The sequence below is a fragment of the Carcharodon carcharias genome, chromosome 28 (assembly GCF_017639515.1).
Source record: "Carcharodon carcharias isolate sCarCar2 chromosome 28, sCarCar2.pri, whole genome shotgun sequence".
In the NCBI taxonomy this organism is placed as follows: Eukaryota; Metazoa; Chordata; class Chondrichthyes; order Lamniformes; family Lamnidae; genus Carcharodon; species Carcharodon carcharias.
Genome location: NC_054494.1, coordinates 36,656,689 through 36,682,114, shown reverse-complemented (window position 1 = coordinate 36,682,114; position 25,426 = coordinate 36,656,689). Strand labels below are relative to the sequence as shown.

At 47.8% G+C, this 25,426-nt stretch overlaps 1 protein-coding gene across 5 annotated transcripts in view; it reads right to left on the bottom strand.

Annotated features, from left to right (window-relative positions):
- Positions 1-25,426, bottom strand: part of nudt13 (nudix (nucleoside diphosphate linked moiety X)-type motif 13) — a 42,331-nt gene that overhangs the window by 3,063 nt on the left and 13,842 nt on the right. For 3 of the 5 annotated variants that reach the window (XM_041176496.1, XM_041176499.1, XM_041176498.1), the window contains exons 2-8: positions 13,099-13,260; positions 11,289-11,428; positions 9,983-10,090; positions 9,067-9,173; positions 6,896-7,021; positions 6,383-6,494; positions 1,664-1,818 (exon numbers count right to left, since the gene is read on the bottom strand). In XM_041176496.1, coding sequence (XP_041032430.1) covers positions 1,664-1,818; positions 6,383-6,494; positions 6,896-7,021; positions 9,067-9,173; positions 9,983-10,090; positions 11,289-11,428; positions 13,099-13,260 — 910 coding nt within the window. Of the gene's footprint in view, positions 1-1,663; positions 1,819-6,382; positions 6,495-6,895; positions 7,022-9,066; positions 9,174-9,982; positions 10,091-11,288; positions 11,429-11,880; positions 12,207-13,098; positions 13,261-25,426 lie in introns of those variants that run through there. The other 2 variants (XM_041176501.1, XM_041176500.1) reach the window with 2 other exon arrangements.

Below are 25,426 nucleotides of genomic sequence, written 5' to 3'. Positions count from 1 at the left end.
AGAGCTGAGCACAAATAATAAGAAAACAAAATGTCTAGTAGTGTCCAAAAAAAAGTCATAACAGAATGCAAGATTACAGTGAAGAATGAAAAGATCACACAGGTGCACAAATTTTGTTACCTAGGAAGTACATTAACATCGGATGGAAGTGCGACCAAGAAATAAGACGAAGGATTGGAATGGCCAAAGATGCATTTCAAAAAGTGAAAAAGTTTATGATCAACTCAAAACATGGAAACAAAGATGAGAATCCTGGAGTGTTACATCATACCAATTTTGACATACAGAACCAAGTGTTGAACAATCAGTGAAGCAATGCAGAGAAGAATTGAGACTGCAGAATCGTGGTTTGTGAGGCGAATAATGAAGATACCTTGGACAAGTCACACTACCAATGAAGAGGTGCTAGTAAAATCTGAGATCAAAAGAACTCTGCCAACTAAGATAAGGAAGAGACAGCTGGAATTTCTTGGGTACGTAATAATAAATCATGATTTAGAAAGCCTGACGCTGATGAGAAAGATCGATGTAGACAAAGAACAATCTTCTAAAGAGCCTCGCAAACTTGATGAAGGTACCACCAACGAAGGTGATCCACCCCTCCAGAGCAAGATTAACATGGAGGCCCATGGTCACCAATGCACACTTAAGGCATGGTATCTGAAGAGAGAGAGAAAGAGAGCTCATTAAAGAATACATTAGAAGATGATGGTATGTTTAGAAAAGTGTGTAAAGTGTATATAATATTTTTCATAGATATGATGTTATCTTCATTCACTTAGTGGGTAGCACTCTCATTCCTGAATCAGAAAATTGTGGGTTCAAGTCCCATTCCAGAAACTTAAGCACAAATTTTAACTAGACCATTAGAGGGGCCATCTTTAGGAAGCCCTATCTACTCTCAGGTGGAGTAAAAGATCTCATACAACTGTTTTGAAGAAGAGTGGGGGGGTGGTGGGGGTGTGCTGGTTTCTCCCTGGTGTCCTGGCCAATATTCCTCAACCTGCTTGTGGGAGCTTTGTGTGTGTGCAAATTGGTTGTTGCATTTCCTACACTACAATAGTGGCTACACGTCAATAATAATTCATTGGTCATAATGTCCTGAGGATATATAAAGGCAAGTCTTTCCTTCTTACAAAGAATATAAGAAATGTTGGTGAAGGTCTTGGAGAATCCAAATGCTACCTGATCACAAAACTTAGTTGCCAGCTCCCTCTTTTCAAGCAGTGAATTGCATTCAAGCTCCAATGTTACGTGTCTTAGACAGGAGGATGTTGCATCAGGCCCACACATCCTCCTATAGTGAGTTCCTCTTCTCAGCTTTTAAGAGACTCTAAGTGGAGGCAAGGCCCTTGGTAGAGAGATCAAGGCAAATGGAGTCAACCTTAGCCTCTCTTGTTACCTGCTGGTGATTGCTTATAGAGTAGCACTGGCAAAGCCACTGGGTGTGGTTGTTTGGTGTCCTATTCAGCAGTATAGAAGGGAAGATGAAAGAATATAAAACACACAAAACAATCATACAAACAAACAAGACATTTCAGGGAAGGTACAGTAATTTTTCTTGGTTTCCCTTATGCCATTGGTGATCAGGACGTTAATTTGCAGAATCCTAGCCATCATCACCCTGCTTTCTCTGCTCTCCACAAATCTGAACACAATTTACCTTGTTCTGCCCTGGTTGCACCAATGCATGGCATGCAATCATCAGTGAGCTATTAGGAAAGGGCCAGTGCTGGGATGCAGAATACTCAAATGAGGACACGTCCAAACCAACTTCCTCGGCAACTTCCCGGTGCAAACAGTCCTCCACAGTTTCCCCTGGGAGAGGTGAGAAAAGTGAATTATAAATCTGTGAGGAAAAATAAATTGCTGCAAATCAGTCTGAAAGTATGCGTGCACCAGTGCCCGGCCAGTGCGAGATGTTCTCGTGTCGACTTGGTTGGCAGGGGATTGTGTACTAAAACGCAATTGGGTCTCTTTTCTACAGGAAGTGAGGAAAAATGTACTTTGGTCACTCTCTAGTACATTTACTGTGTGTCAGCAGTTACACAGGGACTTGATTTGGAAGTGACCTGTCAGTGATTTGAGGCTGTGGGGGGTGTGTGTGTGTGTGGGGATGATAGAGAACAAACAGAGGAGCATAAAAGTCCTCTTCAAATTTTTTGTTAGACTTTGGTGCCTACACAAAAATGTGAATCAACGCATGCAGCATCTGTATAACATTGTATTCACAATTAATATTTTTAAATTCTATTATGGGATCTGGGCATCGCTGGCAAGGCCAGCATTTGTTGCCCATTCCTAATTGTCCTTGAACTGAGTGGCTTGCTAGGCCATTCCAGGGGGCAGTTAAGAGTCAACCATGTTGCCTTGGGTCTGGAATCACATGTAAGCCAGACCAAGTAAGGATGGCAGATTTCACGGTCACCATTACTAAGACTAGTCTTATATTCCAGATTTATTAATTGAATTGAAGTTCCAAGCTGCCATGGTGGGATTCGAAACCATGTTCAGCCCAGAGCATCAGCCTCAGCATTACCAGACCAGTGACATTATCGCTACACCACTGTCTCCTTGCCTTTTTCTCATTCTGTTTTCACTTCCTATGTCTATCAATTAATTCTGTCTCCCGCTTTTGCTCTTCTAACATTTCTTCTCATTCTTTCTCTCTGTTCAGATTTCCTCTTTTTTCCTAAGTACGATGGTTAGATTCCATAAACAATCTGGGCTCAGAAATTGGAAGTTTTGTGAATATCCAGTTCATGGTTCATGTGTTTTGGCATTTAACTTTTAGTTTTGGGAATTCATATTAAACTGTAGAAAATGGGATAATTAAAGCAAGCTTGGAGCCTATTACACTTAAAAGGTTAGGATTATATTGGCTTAAGAGTTTAAAAGCTAGAAAGGTAAGGTAAGTAAAATGCTGGGCTTTAGAGATTGCCTGAATACCTCATGAAATGGCAGTTCAAAAGTTGACCCATGTTTGTTTAATTAGGTTTGAAGAGATAGAGCTATATAACAGCAGGTGGGCTTACTTAGCTAAAGAGCTGGAGACATGACATCTGCAATGCCTGTTGTAATGGCAATCCAGGGAGATGTTTTTGTTTTGGGAGATAGAGCTAAATTAGTTTAAAAATATTCAGTGAACCCTGAAAGGTTGTAAAACCTGTTTATTTCATTAGATCAAAGAAGAAATTATAAACGAGGGATAATTAATTTAAAGGTTTGTTTGAGGACAGTCCAGAGCAGGCTAGTCATTGTGGAAATGGATGGAGCTTAGGCAGTTTCTCTGGTTTCAATTTATCTGGGTGATCTGGGTGTTTGCTGAGAGAGTTTTTAGCTGCAGTTTGGACCTTGTGCAGTTTGCAGCTCCCTAAGAGAAGTTAGCCAGAGTAAATGACAGTTCGATAGATCTGTATTGCAAGCAGAGTAAAGAAGTAATGTCACCACTGATGTATGGAATTCGGGTAAGGCTTCATCTCAATTTGAATCTTATGAGGGAACAGAGACTGCAATATTGCCTAATTTGTAGCTAATGGAATAATCTACAGTGGACCTCAGTGTCTTATTGCAAATGAAAGTAATTAGCTGAATTAGCTTGGAAATATTGAAAAGTAACCAGAACAAGGGATTGAGGCCTCAACAGTCAACAGGTGATAAATGAAAGTTCTATCTCTGAGAATAGCTGGAGCTGAGGAGAATTAAAGATAGTTTCCAGAGGACTGTGGCATACTTATGGGTGGTCCCTAGGGAAGGAAATATCTTTACGATTGTGGACAGAATTTTTCGGTTCCTGCCCGAAGTCAACAGACCTTTGGCTGGTCCATCAAATTTTCCATCCTCCCTGTGGTGATCCCCACTGTGGGCAGGATCAGAAAATCCCGGCCTGTATCTTATAAGAGAATGCTTGGAGGAAGTTATAAATAAACCTGAGTGCTATAGTGTTAAAAGAATTAAAGCAAATATGATTAAGTTATTTACAATAAAGTTTGTTTTGTTTAAAAAGTGAAATCTTGTGGCATAGTTCTACTGGTTAAACAAAATATTTGGATTTTTAAAAAATGTTAACAGTTCCTAACCAGATGGTAACAGAAATATAATTTCAAAATTTGCCAACAACTCCAAATTTGGGGGACAGTGAATACCAAAGAAAGCTGCAACAAAATGCATTAATAAGCTTGCAAAGTGGACATGTAGTTGGCAAGTGAATTCAATAGAGCTAAGCGTGAGGTGTTACATTTTGGAAGCAAGAGTAAAAAGGACTCACTGTTTGGATATTAAAAATTTAAATGAGGTAGAAGAGCAAGGGGATCTAGGGGTACAGATACACAAATCATTAAAAGTGGCAATGCAGGTTAATAAGATGACAAGTAAAAGCAAACCAAGAACTGGGGTTTATTTCCAGAGAGAGAGAGAGAGAGAGAGAGAGAGAGAAAGAGAGGGAGAACTGGCAAGCAGTGAAACTATGTTTAACTTGTGTTGAATCTTGCCTCGATCATTCCTGAAGTACTGTGCACAAATCTGGTATCTATATTATAGAAATGATATAGAGGCACTGTAGTAAAGATTCACAGAATGGAACCAGAACTGACGGGATATACTTATTAAGATAGGCTGAAGAGGCTGGGGCTCTTTTCTCTACAAAAAGAGAAGGCAGAGAATGACATCAAAGGTTATGAGTTTGATAGGATAGAGGTGGAGAATATGTTTTCTCTTGTAGAGGCGACAAAAACCAGGGGCCATAAATATTAGGTAGTCACCAGTAAATCCAATTGAGAATTCAGGAGTAACCTCTTTACTCAGATAGTGATTAGAATGATGAACTCACATCATAAGGAATGGCTGAGGCAAATGACATTGATGGTTTTGAGGAGAAGCTAGATATAAGAAATGCACTTATATGCTAACAGCCCCAGATATTAGCAGCATTCCTGCAAAGGAATAAGGCTGGGATTTTCCAGCCCTGCCATTGGTGGGACCCGCTGTGGGGGATGTGACAGGCCAGCCAAAAGTTCCACTGAGTTTCAGCAGGACTGGATGATCCCAGTGGTGGGCAGGCCTGAAAAATCCTGCACTAAGGATATTTCCCTCTCAAAGGTGAGACATGTAAGATCTGCAGGTAGGGAATTCCAAACCAAGTAATCAGATAATTCTAGTAGCTTTAGTATGTTATCTATGATAGGTAATCAAGAAATTAGGGAAACAGCTTGTATTTTAAAAATAACTTATTTAAAAATTAGTTGCGAGAAGTCAATAAGGATATTTCCTTCCCAAAGGGGGGGAGCTGTAAGAAGTTAGGGTCTTGAATAAACAGACATTTTCTGCATTATATAAAGCCTTTACTGGATTTCCTAAACAGCATTGATTTCTCTGGAAAAAGGATTTCTAAACACTTTGACCTCTAATCAATCTTATTCAGGCTGTCATGTTGATATTCCTAAGCTGGTAGGATGGTGTCTTATGTACCCCTTTATCTACAAAAGTGTTTAGAAAGGGCCTGGGTATGGCCCTCAGCAAGATGTAAACTAAAAAGCTGACCTTGAGCAAGGTGACACACAAGGGGGGGTGGTAACCACCCTGACATTTTGAGTGCCTGTCCTGTATTCATTGGTCAAAATAGTTAGTTAGATGATTGACACTAGGTAAGCTACCAGCCTGGAAAAAAGGGTATATATATTGGTATTGGCTGGTGAGGTGGCAGTGCTCGCTGGCTTCTTCAGAAGGAAGATGGACCAGAGGAGGAAGAAGATTGAGAGATCATGGGAAGAGTTCCCTAACATTTCGACTAGAGAGCAGAATGCTGTTAACACAAGCTGTTGCAGGTTGTATACTTCTTCTGCCTAACTAGTTAATGTATCATATCTAAACTGTTGTTTCTTAATAAACTTGATAAACCATCTTAAAATTACTTATGACTAGTCGACTGCCTATTTCGGTATCTGTGGCCCCTGAACCTGGGAAATCTTACATAGATAAACAGCATGAGGGTCAAAGAAATTGAAGGATATGCTTAAAGCATGAAATAAAGGGAGGAGCAGGGACTCTGAGCATAAACGTCAGAATAGACCAGTTGAGCCGAATGGCCTGTATCTGTGCTGTGATTCTGTGCCTATAATTCCTTGTACATGTCATTTTCTCTATATCAGTCATGCTATCTGAGTGAGAAGCCAAACAGAGTCCAGGCATTTCCACAAGAGTAGCATCAAGGATTACCTTACAGTGTCTCCTCACAAACAGATTATAAAAGGCTGTTGGAAATAATTCAGATGATTTATGGAACAAAAACCCATCCAGACAGGTATACTTCACAGTTAAATCAAACTGGTTACCTTTTGTTTGCACAATCTTGCACATTACATTACCTGTAAGAAAGGCTAATTACCAATATCACAGAATCCAGCAAGGGCACTGTACATTCCAGGAGGAAATGATTCCTGGCGTGCCAGAAGGCACTGTATTCCATCAGATACCAGCACGATAATCACAGGAGACGCCTGTTAAACAAACAGTTGCACAAAGTGCCTTGTCAGGAGGAAGACATGTTATATACTGTGGAAATTTTTGCCTTTGATGTAGAAATTTTTAAAAACAGTAACAATTATTCAAAACCACTGCTGCTCCTTCGCTAATCCGAGTTATTTGATTGGTAGAAACAGGCAGGGTTGTGGGTCACATAACCTGAGAGGGAAGTGAGTGGTAATTGACCCTGGATTGCATTATAAGTACCATTAAGTCAGGCAAAGCAAGAAAATTAGTATATTAATATATTATACAGAGCTTGGGTACAAGAAGATAATGTACACAGTGGGAATACAGGGTGTATTATACAAAGCGAGAAGACGAAGAAAGAATTAAGTTAAGTCAGATAAAGTTAGCTGAATGCTCCAGTGGTTACCTGTGGGTAGTAGATTATTTCTTCTGTGCTACAGACACGTTTACTGCCTGATACATTCTTCTGTGTCGGGCGTCCTGTTCTACTGCAGTAGAGATGTGTGCTGTGCCAGCGGAGAAGTCCCTGCGCCTAAAATACATCCATTATTGTCTCAACACGTCTAGACAGGTAGTCTGACCTGAAGTATAAGTCCAGACTGAAACCCCAGAATGCACAATGCAAACCCAAGAAGGTCATTGTTAAACATAAAGCAAAGCTGATAAAATCAGACAGCAAACATTTGTCAATAGTTTGTAGCAGAGACCAAAACTGCCTATCAGTAAAGGAGACAATCACACGTCGAAATTTCACAGTAATAAAGATGGATGGATAGATAAAAGCAAAATACTGCAGATGCTGGAAATCCAAAACAAAAACAGAAAAACTCAGCAGGTCTGACAGTATCTGCGGAGAGAGAAACAGAGTTCAGGTTTCGAGTCCATATGACTCTTGGTTTATTGAAAAATCTTCATGGCGACAGGTACCAAATTGTGATGATGATACAAATAAAACAAGTAATCATAAGTCAAAACATAGTTACAGACAATCATTAAAATAAAAATAAAGTATAAAATAATAAAAGGATTGCAGAATTATGAAAATTTCAGTGTACAAATAATTACAATAAGTTGCAATAAAGATTCATCTGACCTCCTGCTGATTTGCACAGTAGTGCTGTTTAATGTCACTGATTTAGTTTTAAGAGGATAATAAATCAGAATCGCAGAATGCAATCACCAAAGGTTAAAATCCCTGAATTCTAAGTGATAAATGAGGAATCTGACTTATTCATTTGCTATATGTTACTGGAGTAGTAATCCAGAGGCCTGGACTAATGACCTGGAGCCATGAGTTCAATTCCCACCATAGCAGTCTGTGAATTGAATCCAATTAATTAAATAAATCTGGAATAAAAACGCTGGTGTCAATAATGGTGACCATGTAACCACTGGACTGTTCTAAAAAACCCATCTAGTTCACTAATGCCCTTTAGCAAGGAAATCTACCATCATCACTCAGACTGGTCTCCTTGTGACTCCAGACCCACAGCAATGTGGTTGACTCATAACTGTACTCTGAGGGGAGGCAGTGGCATAGAAGTATTGTCACTATGGTGGTATTGTCACTGGACTAGTAATGCAGATACTTAGGGAATGCCCCAGGGACCTGGGTTTGAATCCCACAACAGTAGATGGTGAAATTTGAATTCACTAAAAAATCTGGAATTAAAAGTCTAACGATGACCATGAAACCATTGTCAATTGTTGTAAAACCCCATCTGGTTCACTAATGTCCTTTAGGGAAGGAAATCTGCTATCTTCACCTGGTATGGCCTACATGTGACTCCAGACTCACAGCAATGTGGTTGACTCTTAAATGCCCTCTGAACAAGGACAATCAGGGATGGGCAATAAATGCTAACCTAGCCAGCAATGCCCACATCCCATGAATGAATAAATATGGCTAAGTCAGCTCACCAGCTTCTCAATGGCAAAAAAGGATGAGCAATAAATCCTGACCTTGCCAGTGATGTCCACATTGTTTGAATTTTTTTTTAAAGTTTGAAATGGAGAGTGGAGAACAGATTTTGGTCTCAGGATTCTGGGATGTGGGAGTGGGGAACCCACACCCCAACCACACTGCCCCCCACCCGCCTCCCCCACCATCAAATGAGCTGTGGGAGCCCAGAAAACCCTTCCTATTTGTTGATATAAAGAATGGTAGAAAAAGTGTTCACGTCACTCTTAGTCAGCCAGTGAACTCTATCATTACTTTCACACTAGTCTCAGAGAGAAGAGTGTGAAGATACAAAAACTACTGTAAGCCAGTGGCCTTGTTAGAAATATGATGGATCTGCCAGCTCAATTTTATAGTCACTGGAAGATGTTCCAAATACAACCAAATTAATGAGAGGCACCAAGATGCTGCAAAACATGTAAAATATGCAGCCTAGACATGACACCCCTCCAACTCTGTCAGTATACAGTAAGACTAGGTGTGCTTACCACACACACTCCCAGGTGAATGTGTTTGTGTTCCAGCAAAATGTCTAAACCTGACGCTTGCTCCTGAATGGACATAATGGGTGAAAAAAATTCTTTTATTTTCGAAGTTTGCTGAAGCTTATGTTCTACCTGGGACAGCAAGGGTGCATCCTTTCCAGCCAAGAGGAAGAAGGCTTTCCGTAAATCAACAAATGTACCCTTCAGAAGTGATTCTGCTTTGGCCTTTTCAATCCTACCTGAAGTTAAAAGCACAAGTAGGAACATTATCCATCGTCAACCGTGTTAAGGCAGAGGCATTTTAGGAGTCGTAAGTTTTTCTAGCTTTTAGTGTTTTTGAAATGTCATTACTTAATAATGTTTCAGGTTGTTGTGACAGTGAGAAACTCACAAGGAGCAGTTGAGAGGGGAACTGAAACAAAGGAATAAATAAGGATTCAATGCAAGGATGGATGGACTTTGGTGAACAAAGAACAAGCAGGGAAGGGAGGTGAGTTGGATAAGGAATACAAAGAAAACATGCATTTTGATGGAGGAGACTTGGGCAAGAAGGTTGATTACAGTACATAAGGTGCAAACAGGAGAGGTATATCACAGAATAATCCAGCACAGGAGGTAGTCATTTGGCCCACACCATCTGTGTGGGTTCTTTGAAAGAGCTACCCAATTAGTCCCACTCCCCTTTTTCCCTATAGCTCTGCCATTTTCTTCCCTTAAGTATTTATCCTACATCTTTTGGAAGTTGCTATTGAATCTGCTTCCACCACCCTTTCAAGTAAAATGTGTATGTAAGTGGAGAAGGAACAGAGTTGTATGAATGCGAATAAAGTAATTTGACCCATCTGTATCAAAGTACAGTGCAAATATCAAGATCTGTACAATGTTGTTTCTTAAAAAAGTGTTCTACAATGAGAGTCAATAAAGGAGTGTATACATTTAACTCCAATCGCATTTTGTGTATTGCAGTGCAGTAAAGCTGCATACTATAGTGTTACTGTCCATAAGGTTAACTTCATTTTGAATACAGACCCTTGCATGATAGTCTTACCTAGATCAAGAGCAAACTGTGGCACATGATTCTCTGTACAGCCAATCAGCACTGACTCTTCCATATACTTCTCCTTCTGATTCAGTTTCTGCAAAATTCTGTTCAGCTCTGGAAGGGAAAATACCTTGTTTAAAACAGCACTGTTTCTGTGTTCATGGAGATAAATTTGAAGGTACTGAACCAAGAGTGGGGCTTACTCTACACGTTAGAGTTAGGTCACAGATCACCCATGCTCTCATTGAATGGTGGGAACAGGCTTGAGGGGCTAAGAAATTGGAGCAGGAGTAGCCATTTGGCCCTGAGTTTGCTCTGCCATTCAATGCAATCATGGCTGATCTTTACCTCAACTCCAATTTCCTGCCCAATCCCCATATCCCTTGATTCCCTGAGAGATCAGCTGGATGGTAGCATAATAGTAATGTTACTAGATTAGTAATCCAGAGGCCTGGGCTAATGGTCCCCGGACACAAGTTCAAATCCCACTATGGCAGTTGGGGAAATTTAAGCTCAATTAATTAATAAACCTGGAATAAAAAAACTAGCATCAATAATGACGCTCATGAATCCACTAGATTGTCATAAAAATGCCTCTGGTTCACTTCAGAGAAGAAATCTGCATTTATTACCCAGTCCGCCCTCCACGTAACTCCAGACCCACAGCAATGTGGTTGATCTTAACCACCCTCTGAAATGGTCTAGTACATATAACTCAGTCGTATCAAACCACTATAGAAAAAGTGGTGGTTCAAGAAGGTGGCTCACCGCCACCCCCTTAAGGGCAACTGGGAATGAGTAAATAAACGTCGGGCTTGCCACTGATGCCCACATCCCATGAACAATTAAAAAAAGATCTAAAATCTATCGATCTCAGTTCCAAAGATTCACAACCCTCTAAATGACCTCCTCCTTTTCCTAAGTGTAAGAACCACCCAAAGTTGCAAGTTAGCGATCCTGTATTAATCCTGCAACCCAGAATGAATAGTGGGATTCTGCTTATACCAATTTGGGGCATTTTAACAGCAGTACATGATCATTGATGTATGATATTTGGACAGGTCCTACATTGTTTTGTCAACACTATAAATGTTTTGAGGCAGCTGATGAAGAGGGAGGAAGATTCTCCTATCCCAAAACACTTGCTGAATAATTTGTTGAAAAGTTGTCCAATGTAAGAGGAGAGGGATGTTGTTTTACGTTCGAGAATGAATCTCTTAGAGGCCAACCACTCTGAGACACCCATTTTCGGTTTTTGAAAGTTAAACCACTCTGAGACCCCCAGGTGCCTATTGCTCTGCAGCATTTGTACCTGAGGCTGTCACAAATGGCGCTGTGAATTTGTTCTCCCTCCTCTGCAAAAGGGGCGAGAGACTATGAAAGAGAAGGAAGGCTCCGGAGCTCAGGGCCTTCCGGCAAGCTTCATCGTCCTCCTTTAGTTCAAACAGGTAGCTGCAATTCAAAAAGAATATATTTCATATATGAACTACAATAGTCAGTCCATGTTTCTAGAGGTGAGGTTAAAAATTTGCATACCACAAGAAGCATCAGATGCTTGACAGATCCTACAGATGTACTGTATAACAAACTATTTTTGCCAAATTTCCAAATGCACATATTTTGGGGCAGCCCGAATTGCCATTGACTTTAAAGGTATTATGTGCACACTCAATATGCCCCCAAAAATGACAGAAACATAGGCAGGGAAAACTGTGAGATCCTGAATGGTAAAAGAGTGGTACTGGCAGGGACACTGTTTGCTAGCTTTCCTCTTGGTGGGAAGTGGATGTGACATGAACGAGGACCTACTACAGGAAAGAAAATGCATGGAAATTTGGGCTAAAAACCAGGAAAATATCTGTTCTTGTTACACATAACCCCAAGGATTGAACAACTTCACCTACCTGTATTACCCCGTGGAGCCGGTTTTGCACTCTGGCTCATTGGTGCTTTCCTTCTGGTGTCAAATGTGGTTTAGTTGGTGACACACTTGCTTGAGTCAGGGGGTTGTCGGCTCAAGCCTCACTCCAAAGACTTGAGTATATAATCTAGGCTGACACTCCAGTGTACTACTTGAGAGCACTGTACTGTCAGATAATGCCATCTTTTGAATGTGGCACCCCCACAGTGTTCCCTTGCAGGTGGATGTAAAGAGTCCCAGGCCACTATTTGAAGTTGAGCAAGGGCCCCTGTGTCTTGGCCAACATCTATCCCTCAATCATCGCCACTACTAAAAAAAAAAAGCAGATTATCTGGTCATTGTCAGATTGCTGTTTATAGAAGCTTGCTGTGCACAAATCGGCTGCCGTGCATCATACATTCCAACAGTGATTACACTTCAAAAAGTACCTCACTGGTTGTAGAGTGCTTTGGGAGGAGGCAAAAGGCATTATCATTTCTGATGAAAGGTCATCAACCTGAAATGTTAACTCTGCTTCTTTCACTGATGTTGCTGCTTGAGCTGTTGAATATTTCCAGGATTTTATGTTTTTAAGTTATATAATACAAGATCTTTCTCAGCCATTCAGGAAGAAATGGCACCCAGAAACAGTTAAATCCATGTCAGATCAGGAATGGGATTCATTCCAGAGCGCTAGGACCCTCAGACAATGTAGCACCATTTTTTATTTCTTGGATCTATACTGCAATATAACTAGGCCAAACTGGAGCCATGGATTAGCACACTGATGTTTCACGTATGGAAACTGGAAGGGAGCAGAGTGATGGATCTAAATCAGATTCTTTCTGAGGTCTGTAAGGGTCCTATATGAGATCATGACAGATATTTGTAGTTATTTATTAGTGGGAAGATGTTCACTATGCAACTAAAAATTTGACGAGACCGAGGCCAAAAGGGTAGCTAGAGCGGGAAATGGAAACATTTACATGGGTGCAATATGGAATTCTCCAGAAATTGGATTGACATGTTTTTGGCTCATGGTGGAGGCAATTTTACCTTGCATCTGACATGTGCTTTGCTTTATCTGAGAGAGCCCAATTTGATACTACATGCAGAACATAGAACAGCGCTCTCATTCACCATTGACACCTCTATACTTAATGAGCAGGAAAATACACATACTTGAAATAAATAAATGGGAGGACAAAGAGATGACACTCACCGCATCCGACTGACATAATTTGAAACCAATCTGCAGGAAATCTGCATGGCCGACGTGTTGAAATTCTTCAAGAGAGGCATCACTTTCTGTTGGTAGCTCCAGTTCAGAATTTGTGATTTAAGTCCCTCCAGTCTCTCCCGGGCACCAAAAAAGCAACATAAGCTGTTAGGAAATAGAATTGAGTCAAACCCCATATACAAAGAACCCTTTAGAGCAAGCAAAATAGGTGTGAAAAATAGGAGTGAAAGGATCACCTGCCTTATCTTACTATGAGGTAATGCCTCACCTTCCATTGATGGCACAGTTCAGAACAAGAATCCAGAAGCATAATTAATTACTGAGTTTTCCCTAACCATCTGATTAAAGTACATTGGCTTTCATACAATTTAATTTGTACCAATCAATTTTCCAATTGAATCTTGCTGAAAAGAGAGACATGTTGCTGAAGCATTTTGTCTTGCATTCATCTGGACAAATGCAAGAATGCCAAATTCTAAACAATCACAACAACTTATGCTAAGAAAAAAAGGGTGCTGATTGGTTGGAAAGTCGACTCCGATTAGCCAGGGTTGCCATGAGAAAGCAACATCAACATGGAGAAAAGCTTCAACAACATGTCTCTCTTTACAGCAATATTCAAGTTCTGATCTACCAAGCGACTATTTTCCAAATGCATAACCTAAGTGTAAATCTGATCACCACCAGTATACATACACGCTTCATTCTGGAGTTTGTGTTGCTAGCTTCCCCATTTCATGCTGATGTGCCAGCTTTAAACTAGCTTGACAGGTATCTGAAGCAAACTATAGAACAACTCTACGACTTTGTTTAAATCCCTGGCTACAGCATCATTTTAATAAAATGTATTTTCAAGGAGACTACTGAGAGCAATGGGAAATGAGGCGAAGGCTGCAAGTTTCAAATCTGTGGCAGGTAAGCATAGTCAGAAGATACTTGACGCCCCTGCCTAGACTGTATCATATTGCCAGGATTCCACCAGAATCACAGATGCTGCAATTCCACAGAATTAAGTGGAAAAAGACACCGAGTCCTATATACAGAAACAGGCAATTTAAAAACTTTTTCTGGCATTCCATTAAAAATGGAATTCATTGTGGTTGGAGGGGGTGGTGGAGCTAGGCAGCCGGTGTGGATTCAATTGGCGCCAGCAGTATAGGGTTCGATTCCCGTTCTTGCTGGGGTGGATTTGGGACCTGCCTCTTTACCGTATCCGTGTTGGCACTGTGGGTTGGACCTGCCTTTAGGCAGAGAACTCAGGGAGAAAAATCAATAAGTATCAGTTTTAATCAGGTAATTCATCACAATATAAATTTGCACTTATTACTTTCTGAAGAACGCATTTCATGTGCATTGTGTTTAATGTGAAACCAAACTATAGTTGCACTGAAGAGGTAACATGTCATGCGAGTTGTATATTCAAACCAAAGGACACCAAACACCTGCTCAGTGTCACTCACTTTCCTACATAAAAGTCCTATGTAAGAGCATAATGTTGTTGTATGTCAGTACAAAATAACCTGCCACACCAATATTTGGGACACATTTGATGGCTTAACACTCCCAATCACAATTGGGCAAAAGACAAAATGAGGACAACATGTTATATATGGTCTTCAGTAAAGTGTACATCCCAAGGCATTTCATAGCTAAGTACAAGGGAAACACAAGATGCCATGGGGACAGGAGCAGCTAGGAGTGATCGAAATCTTGATTAATAACATGGACTGCAAGAAGGTTTTTACTGAGGGACAGGGAGAGGGAAAGGGGGTTTTGAGAGATTTCAAAAAGTGGAATCAAGGCAGGTAAAAGCAAAATACTGCAAATGCTGAAAATCTAAATTAACAACAGAAAATGCTGGAAAAGCTCAGCAGGTCTGGCAGCATCTGTGGAGAGAGAAACAGCGTTAACATTTTGAGTCAGCTCTGAAGAAGTCCTATGGGCTCAAAACGTTAACTGCTTCACCCTCCACAGATGTTGCCAGACCTGCTGAGTTTTTCCTGCATTTTCTGGTTTTATTTCAAGGCAGATAAAGTTAGCAATGGGAGGGAGGTAATGCACAACACACCACAAGTCAGAGTAATGGAGGTGAATGGGGAAATAGTGCTGGGGGGAGTGGTGAGGGGGTGGGCAGCCTAGCTAGCTGGGGGATTTAAATGGATTTTATACTTGATGCATTGAAAGAAGTGGGAAGCCAAAGTGGATGAGAAAGACTGAACGTGGGACAGGCTCCAGGCAAAGATTTGAGCAGGCTGGAGTTGTGGAGGGTAAAGGAGCACAGTGGGACAGACAGTGCAATGGGACAGACAGGACAGTGGGACAGACACTGGAACAGACGGGACAGTGGGACAGACACTGGAACAGACGGGACAGACGGGACAGACGGGACAGACACTGGAACAGACGGGACAGACACTGGAACAGACGGGACAGACACTGGAACAGACGGGACAGACGGGACAGACACTGGAACAGACGGGACAGACGGGACAGACACTGGAACAGACGGGACAGACGGGACAGACACTGGAACAGACGGGACAGACGGGACAGACACTGGAACAGACGGGACAGACACTGGAACAGACGGGACAGACACTGGAACAGACGGGACAGACACTGGAACAGACGGGACAGACACTGGAACAGACGGGACAGACACTGGAACAGACGGGACAGACACTGGAACAGACGGGACAGACACTGGAACAGACGGGACAGACACTGGAACAGACGGGACAGACACTGGAACAGACGGGACAGACACTGGAACAGACGGGACAGACGGGACAGACACTGGAACAGACGGGACAGACACTGGAACAGACGGGACAGACGGGACAGACACTGGAACAGACGGGACAGACACTGGAACAGACGGGACAGACACTGGAACAGACGGGACAGACACTGGAACAGACGGGACAGACACTGGAACAGACGGGACAGACGGGACAGACACTGGAACAGACGGGACAGACGGGACAGACACTGGAACAGACGGGACAGACACTGGAACAGACGGGACAGACACTGGAACAGACGGGACAGACGGGACAGACACTGGAACAGACGGGACAGACACTGGAACAGACGGGACAGACACTGGAACAGACGGGACAGACACTGGAACAGACGGGACAGACGGGACAGACACTGGAACAGACGGGACAGACGGGACAGACACTGGAACAGACGGGACAGACGGGACAGACACTGGAACAGACGGGACAGACGGGACAGACACTGGAACAGACGGGACAGACGGGACAGACACTGGAACAGACGGGACAGACGGGACAGACACTGGAACAGACGGGACAGACGGGACAGACACTGGAACAGACGGGACAGACGGGACAGACACTGGAACAGACGGGACAGACGGGACAGACGGGACAGACACTGGAACAGACGGGACAGACGGGACAGACACTGGAACAGACGGGACAGACGGGACAGACACTGGAACAGACGGGACAGACACTGGAACAGACGGGACAGACACTGGAACAGACGGGACAGACGGGACAGACACTGGAACAGACGGGACAGACGGGACAGACACTGGAACAGACGGGACAGACGGGACAGACACTGGAACAGACGGGACAGACGGGACAGACACTGGAACAGACGGGACAGACGGGACAGACACTGGAACAGACGGGACAGACGGGACAGACACTGGAACAGACGGGACAGACGGGACAGACACTGGAACAGACGGGACAGACGGGACAGACACTGGAACAGACGGGACAGACGGGACAGACACTGGAACAGACGGGACAGACGGGACAGACACTGGAACAGACGGGACAGACGGGACAGACACTGGAACAGACGGGACAGACGGGACAGACACTGGAACAGACGGGACAGTGGGACAGACACTGGAACAGACGGGACAGTGGGACAGACACTGGAACAGACGGGACAGTGGGACAGACAGGACAGTGGGACAGACAGGACAGTGGGACAGACACTGGAACAGACAGGACAGTGGGACAGACACTGGGACAGACAGGACACTGGGACAGACAGGACACTGGGACAGACACTGGGACAGACAGGACACTGGGACAGACAGGACACTGGGACAGACAGGACACTGGGACAGACACTGGGACAGACAGGACACTGGGACAGACAGGACACTGGGACAGACAGGACACTGGGACAGACAGGACACTGGGACAGACAGGACACTGGGACAGACAGGACACTGGGACAGACACTGGGACAGACACTGGGACAGACAGGACACTGGGACAGACACTGGGACAGACAGGACACTGGGACAGACAGGACAGTGGGACAGACACTGGAACAGACAGGACAGTGGGACAGACACTGGAACAGACAGGACAGTGGGACAGACAGGACAGTGGGACAGACAGGACAGTGGGACAGACAGGACAGTGGGACAGACAGGACAGTGGGACAGACAGGACAGTGGGACAGACACTGGGACAGACAGAACAGTGGGACAGGCACTGGGACAGACAGAACAGTGGGACAGACACTGGGACAGACAGGACACTGGGACAGACACTGGGACAGACAGGACACTGGGACAGACACTGGGACAGACAGGACACTGGGACAGACACTGGGACAGACACTGGGACAGACAGGACACTGGGACAGACACTGGGACAGACACTGGGACAGACAGGACACTGGGACAGACACTGGGACAGACACTGGGACAGACACTGGGACAGACACTGGGACAGACACTGGGACAGACAGGACACCGGGACAGACAGGACACCGGGACGGACACCGGGACAGACAGGACACCGGGACGGACACCGGGACAGACAGGACACCGGGACGGACACCGGGACAGACAGGACACCGGGACGGACACCGGGACAGACAGGACACCGGGACGGACACCGGGACAGACAGGACACCGGGACGGACACCGGGACAGACAGGACACCGGGACGGACACCGGGACAGACAGGACACCGGGACGGACACCGGGACAGACAGGACACCGGGACGGACAGCGGGACAGACAGCGGGACAGACAGCGGGACAGACAGCGGGACAGACAGCGGGACAGACAGCGGGACAGACAGCGGGACAGACAGCGGGACAGACAGCGGGACAGACAGGACACTGGGACAGACAGGACACTGGGACAGACAGGACACTGGGACAGACAGGACACTGGGACAGACAGGACACTGGGACAGACAGGACACTGGGACAGACAGGACAGTGGGACAGACAGGACACTGGGACAGACACAGGGACAGACAGGACACTGGGACAGACACCGGGACAGACAGGACACTGGGACAGACACCGGGACAGACAGGACACTGGGACAGACACCGGGACAGACAGGACACTGGGACAGACACCGGGACAGACAGGACACTGGGACAGACACCGGGACAGACAGGACACCGGGACAGACAGGACACTGGGACAGACACCGGGACAGACAGGACACTGGGACAGACACCGGGACAGACAGGACACCGGGACAGACAGGACACTGGGACAGACAGCGGGACAGACAGCGGGACAGACAGCGGGACAGACAGCGGGACAGACAGCGGGACAGACAGCGGGACAGACAGCGGGACAGACAGCGGGACAGACAGCGGGACAGACAGGACACTGGGACAGACAGGACACTGGGACAGACAGGACACTGGGACAGACAGGACACTGGGACAGACAGGACAGTGGGACAGACAGGACAGTGGGACAGACAGGACAGTGGGACAGACAGGACAGTGGGACAGACAGGACACTGGGACAGACAGGACACTGGGACAGACAGGACACTGGGACAGACAGGACACTGGGACAGACACCGGGACAGACAGGACACTGGGACAGACACCGGGACAGACAGGACACTGGGACAGACACCGGGACAGACAGGACACTGGGACAGACACCGGGACAGACAGGACACTGGGACAGACAGGACACTGGGACAGACAGGACACTGGGACAGACAGGACACTGGGACAGACAGGACACTGGGACAGACACCGGGACAGACAGGACACCGGGACAGACAGCGGGACAGACAGCGGGACAGACAGCGGGACAGACAGCGGGACAGACAGCGGGACAGACAGGACACTGGGACAGACAGGACACCGGGACAGACAGGACACCGGGACAGACAGGACACCGGGACAGACAGGACACCGGGACAGACAGGACACCGGGACAGACAGGACACCGGGACAGACAGGACACCGGGACAGACAGGACACCGGGACAGACAGGACACCGGGACAGACAGGACACCGGGACAGACAGGACACCGGGACAGACAGGACACCGGGACAGACAGGACACCGGGACAGACAGGACACCGGGACAGACAGGACACCGGGACAGACAGGACACCGGGACAGACAGGACACCGGGACAGACAGGACACCGGGACAGACAGGACACCGGGACAGACAGGACACCGGGACAGACAGGACACCGGGACAGACAGGACACCGGGACAGACAGGACACCGGGACAGACACCGGGACAGACAGGACACCGGGACAGACACCGGAACAGACAGGACAGTGGGACAGACACTGGAACAGACAGGACAGTGGGACAGACACTGGAACAGACAGGACAGTGGGACAGACACTGGAACAGACAGGACAGTGGGACAGACACTGGAACAGACAGGACAGTGGGACAGACACTGGAACAGACAGGACAGTGGGACAGACACTGGAACAGACAGGACAATGGGACAGACACTGGAACAGACAGGACAATGGGACAGACACTGGAACAGACAGGACAGTGGGACAGACAGGACAGTGGGACAGACACTGGAACAGACAGGACAGTGGGACAGACACTGGAACAGACAGGACAGTGGGACAGACACTGGAACAGACAGGACCGTGGGACAGACACTGGAACAGACAGGACAGTGGGACAGACACTGGAACAGACAGGACAGTGGGACAGACAGGACAGTGGGACAGACACTGGAACAGACAGGACAGTGGAACAGACACTGGAACAGACAGGACACTGGAACAGACAGGACAGTGGGACAGACAGGACAGTGGGACAGACACTGGAACAGACAGGACAGTGGGACAGACACTGGAACAGACAGGACACTGGAACAGACAGGACAGTGGGACAGACAGGACAGTGGGACAGACACTGGAACAGACAGGACAGCGGGACAGACAGGACAGCGGGACAGACAGGACAGCGGGACAGACAGGACAGCGGGACAGACAGGACAGCGGGACAGACAGGACAGCGGGACAGACAGGACAGCGGGACAGACAGGACAGCGGGACAGACAGGACAGCGGGACAGAAAGGACAGCGGGACAGAAAGGACAGCGGGACAGAAAGGACAGCGGGACAGAAAGGACAGCGGGACAGAAAGGACAGCGGGACAGAAAGGACAGCGGGACAGACAGGACAGCGGGACAGACAGGACAGCGGGACAGACAGGACAGCGGGACAGACAGGACAGCGGGACAGACAGGACAGCGGGACAGACAGGACAGCGGGACAGACAGGACAGCGGGACAGACAGGACAGCGGGACAGACAGGACAGCGGGACAGACAGGACAGCGGGACAGACAGGACAGCGGGACAGACAGGACAGCGGGACAGACAGGACAGCGGGACAGACAGGACAGCGGGACAGACAGGACAGCGGGACAGACAGGACAGCGGGACAGACAGGACAGCGGGACAGACAGGACAGCGGGACAGACAGGACAGCGGGACAGACAGGACAGCGGGACAGACAGGACAGCGGGACAGACAGGACAGCGGGACAGACAGGACAGCGGGACAGACAGGACAGCGGAACAGACAGGACAGCGGAACAGACAGGACAGCGGAACAGACAGGACAGCGGAACAGACAGGACAGCGGAACAGACAGGACAGCGGGACAGACACTGGAACAGACAGGACAGCGGGACAGACACTGGAACAGACAGGACAGCGGGACAGACACTGGAACAGACAGGACAGCGGGACAGACACTGGAACAGACAGGACAGCGGGACAGACACTGGAACAGACAGGACAGCGGGACAGACACTGGAACAGACAGGACAGCGGGACAGACACTGGAACAGACAGGACAGTGGGACAGACACTGGAACAGACAGGACAGTGGGACAGACACTGGAACAGACAGGACAGTGGGACAGACAGGACAGTGGGACAGACACTGGAACAGACAGGACAGTGGGACAGACACTGGAACAGACAGGACAGTGGGACAGACACTGGAACAGACAGGACAGTGGGACAGACAGGACAGTGGGACAGACACTGGAACAGACAGGACAGTGGGACAGACAGGACAGTGGGACAGACACTGGAACAGACAGGACAGTGGAACAGACACTGGAACAGACAGGACAGTGGAACAGACACTGGAACAGACAGGACAGTGGAACAGACAGGACAGTGGAACAGACAGGACAGTGGGACAGACACTGGAACAGACAGGACAGTGGGACAGACACTGGAACAGACAGGACACTGGAACAGACACTGGAACAGACAGGACAGTGGGACAGACACTGGAACAGACAGGACAGCGGGACAGACAGGACAGCGGGACAGACAGGACAGCGGGACAGAAAGGACAGCGGGACAGAAAGGACAGCGGGACAGAAAGGACAGCGGGACAGAAAGGACAGCGGGACAGAAAGGACAGCGGGACAGACAGGACAGCGGGACAGACAGGACAGCGGGACAGACAGGACAGCGGGACAGACAGGACAGCGGGACAGACAGGACAGCGGGACAGACAGGACAGCGGGACAGACAGGACAGCGGGACAGACAGGACAGCGGGACAGACAGGACAGCGGGACAGACAGGACAGCGGGACAGACAGGACAGCGGGACAGACAGGACAGCGGGACAGACAGGACAGCGGGACAGACAGGACAGCGGGACAGACAGGACAGCGGGACAGACAGGACAGCGGGACAGACAGGACAGCGGGACAGACAGGACAGCGGGACAGACAGGACAGCGGGACAGACAGGACAGCGGGACAGACAGGACAGCGGGACAGACAGGACAGCGGAACAGACAGGACAGCGGAACCGACAGGACAGCGGAACCGACAGGACAGCGGAACCGACAGGACAGCGGAACCGACAGGACAGCGGAACAGACACTGGAACAGACAGGACAGCGGAACAGACAGGACAGCGGAACAGACAGGACAGCGGAACAGACAGGACAGCGGAACAGACAGGACAGCGGAACAGACAGGACAGCGGAACAGACAGGACAGCGGAACAGACAGGACAGCGGAACAGACACTGGAACAGACAGGACAGCGGGACAGACAGTGGGACAGACAGGACAGTGGGACAGACAGTGGGACAGACAGGACAGTGGGACAGACAGTGGGACAGACAGGACAGTGGGACAGACACTGGAACAGACAGGACAGTGGGACAGACACTGGAACAGACAGGACAGTGGGACAGACACTGGAACAGACAGGACAGTGGGACAGACACTGGAACAGACAGGACAGTGGGACAGACACTGGAACAGACAGGACAGTGGGACAGACACTGGAACAGACAGGACAGTGGGACAGACACTGGAACAGACAGGACAGTGGGACAGACACTGGAACAGACAGGACAGTGGGACAGACACTGGAACAGACAGGACAGTGGGACAGACACTGGAACAGACAGGACAGTGGGACAGACACTGGAACAGACAGGACAGTGGGACAGACACTGGGACAGACAGGACAGTGGGACAGACACTGGGACAGACAGGACAGTGGGACAGACAGTGGGACAGACAGGACACTGGAACAGACAGGACAGTGGGACAGACACTGGAACAGACAGGACAGTGGGACAGACACTGGAACAGACAGGACAGTGGGACAGACACTGGAACAGACAGGACAGTGGGACAGACACTGGAACAGACAGGACAGTGGGACAGACACTGGAACAGACAGGACAGTGGGACAGACACTGGAACAGACAGGACAGTGGGACAGACACTGGAACAGACAGGACAGTGGGACAGACACTGGAACAGACAGGACAGTGGGACAGACACTGGAACAGACAGGACAGTGGGACAGACACTGGAACAGACAGGACAGTGGGACAGACACTGGAACAGACAGGACAGTGGGACAGACACTGGAACAGACAGGACAGTGGGACAGACACTGGAACAGACAGGACAGTGGGACAGACACTGGAACAGACAGGACAGTGGGACAGACACTGGAACAGACAGGACAGTGGGACAGACACTGGAACAGACAGGACAGTGGGACAGACACTGGAACAGACAGGACAGTGGGACAGACACTGGGACAGACAGGACAGTGGGACAGACACTGGGACAGACAGGACAGTGGGACAGACACTGGAACAGACAGGACAGTGGGACAGACACTGGAACAGACAGGACAATGGGACAGACACTGGAACAGACAGGACAGTGGGACAGACACTGGAACAGACAGGACAGTGGGACAGACAGTGGGACAGACACTGGAACAGACAGGACAGTGGGACAGACACTGGAACAGACAGGACAGTGGGACAGACACTGGAACAGACAGGACAGTGGGACAGACACTGGAACAGACAGGACAGTGGGACAGACACTGGAACAGACAGGACAGTGGGACAGACACTGGAACAGACAGGACAGTGGGACAGACACTGGAACAGACAGGACAGTGGGACAGACACTGGAACAGACAGGACAGTGGGACAGACACTGGAACAGACAGGACAGTGGGACAGACACTGGAACAGACAGGACAGTGGGACAGACACTGGAACAGACAGGACAGTGGGACAGACACTGGAACAGACAGGACAGTGGGACAGACACTGGAACAGACAGGACAGTGGGACAGACACTGGAACAGACAGGACAGTGGGATAGACACTGGAACAGACAGGACAGTGGGATAGACACTGGAACAGACAGGACAGTGGGACAGACACTGGAACAGACAGGACAGTGGGACAGACACTGGAACAGACAGGACAGTGGGACAGACACTGGAACAGACAGGACAGTGGGACAGACACTGGAACAGACAGGACAGTGGGACAGACACTGGAACAGACAGGACAGTGGGACAGACAGTGGGACAGACACTGGAACAGACAGGACAGTGGGACAGACACTGGAACAGACAGGACAGTGGGACAGACACTGGAACAGACAGGACAGTGGGACAGACACTGGAACAGACAGGACAGTGGGACAGACACTGGAACAGACAGGACAGTGGGACAGACACTGGAACAGACAGGACAGTGGGACAGACACTGGAACAGACAGGACAGTGGGACAGACACTGGAACAGACAGGACAGTGGGACAGACACTGGAACAGACAGGACAGTGGGACAGACACTGGAACAGACAGGACAGTGGGACAGACACTGGAACAGACAGGACAGTGGGACAGACACTGGAACAGACAGGACAGTGGGACAGACACTGGAACAGACAGGACAGTGGGACAGACACTGGAACAGACAGGACAGTGGGACAGACACTGGAACAGACAGGACAGTGGGACAGACACTGGAACAGACAGGACAGTGGGACAGACACTGGAACAGACAGGACAGTGGGACAGACACTGGAACAGACAGGACAGTGGGACAGACACTGGGAACAGACAGGACAGTGGGACAGACACTGGAACAGACAGGACAGTGGGACAGACACTGGAACAGACAGGACAGTGGGATAGACACTGGAACAGACAGGACAGTGGGACAGACACTGGAACAGACAGGACAGTGGGACAGACACTGGAACAGACAGGACAGTGGGACAGACACTGGAACAGACAGGACAGTGGGACAGACACTGGAACAGACAGGACAGTGGGATAGACACTGGAACAGACAGGACAGTGGGACAGACACTGGAACAGACAGGACAGTGGGACAGACACTGGGAACAGACAGGACAGTGGGATAGACACTGGAACAGACAGGACAGTGGGACAGACACTGGAACAGACAGGACAGTGGGACAGACACTGGAACAGACAGGACAGTGGGACAGACACTGGAACAGACAGGACAGTGGGACAGACACTGGAACAGACAGGACAGTGGGATAGACACTGGAACAGACAGGACAGTGGGATAGACACTGGAACAGACAGGACAGTGGGACAGACACTGGAACAGACAGGACAGTGGGACAGACACTGGAACAGACAGGACAGTGGGACAGACACTGGAACAGACAGGACAGTGGGACAGACACTGGAACA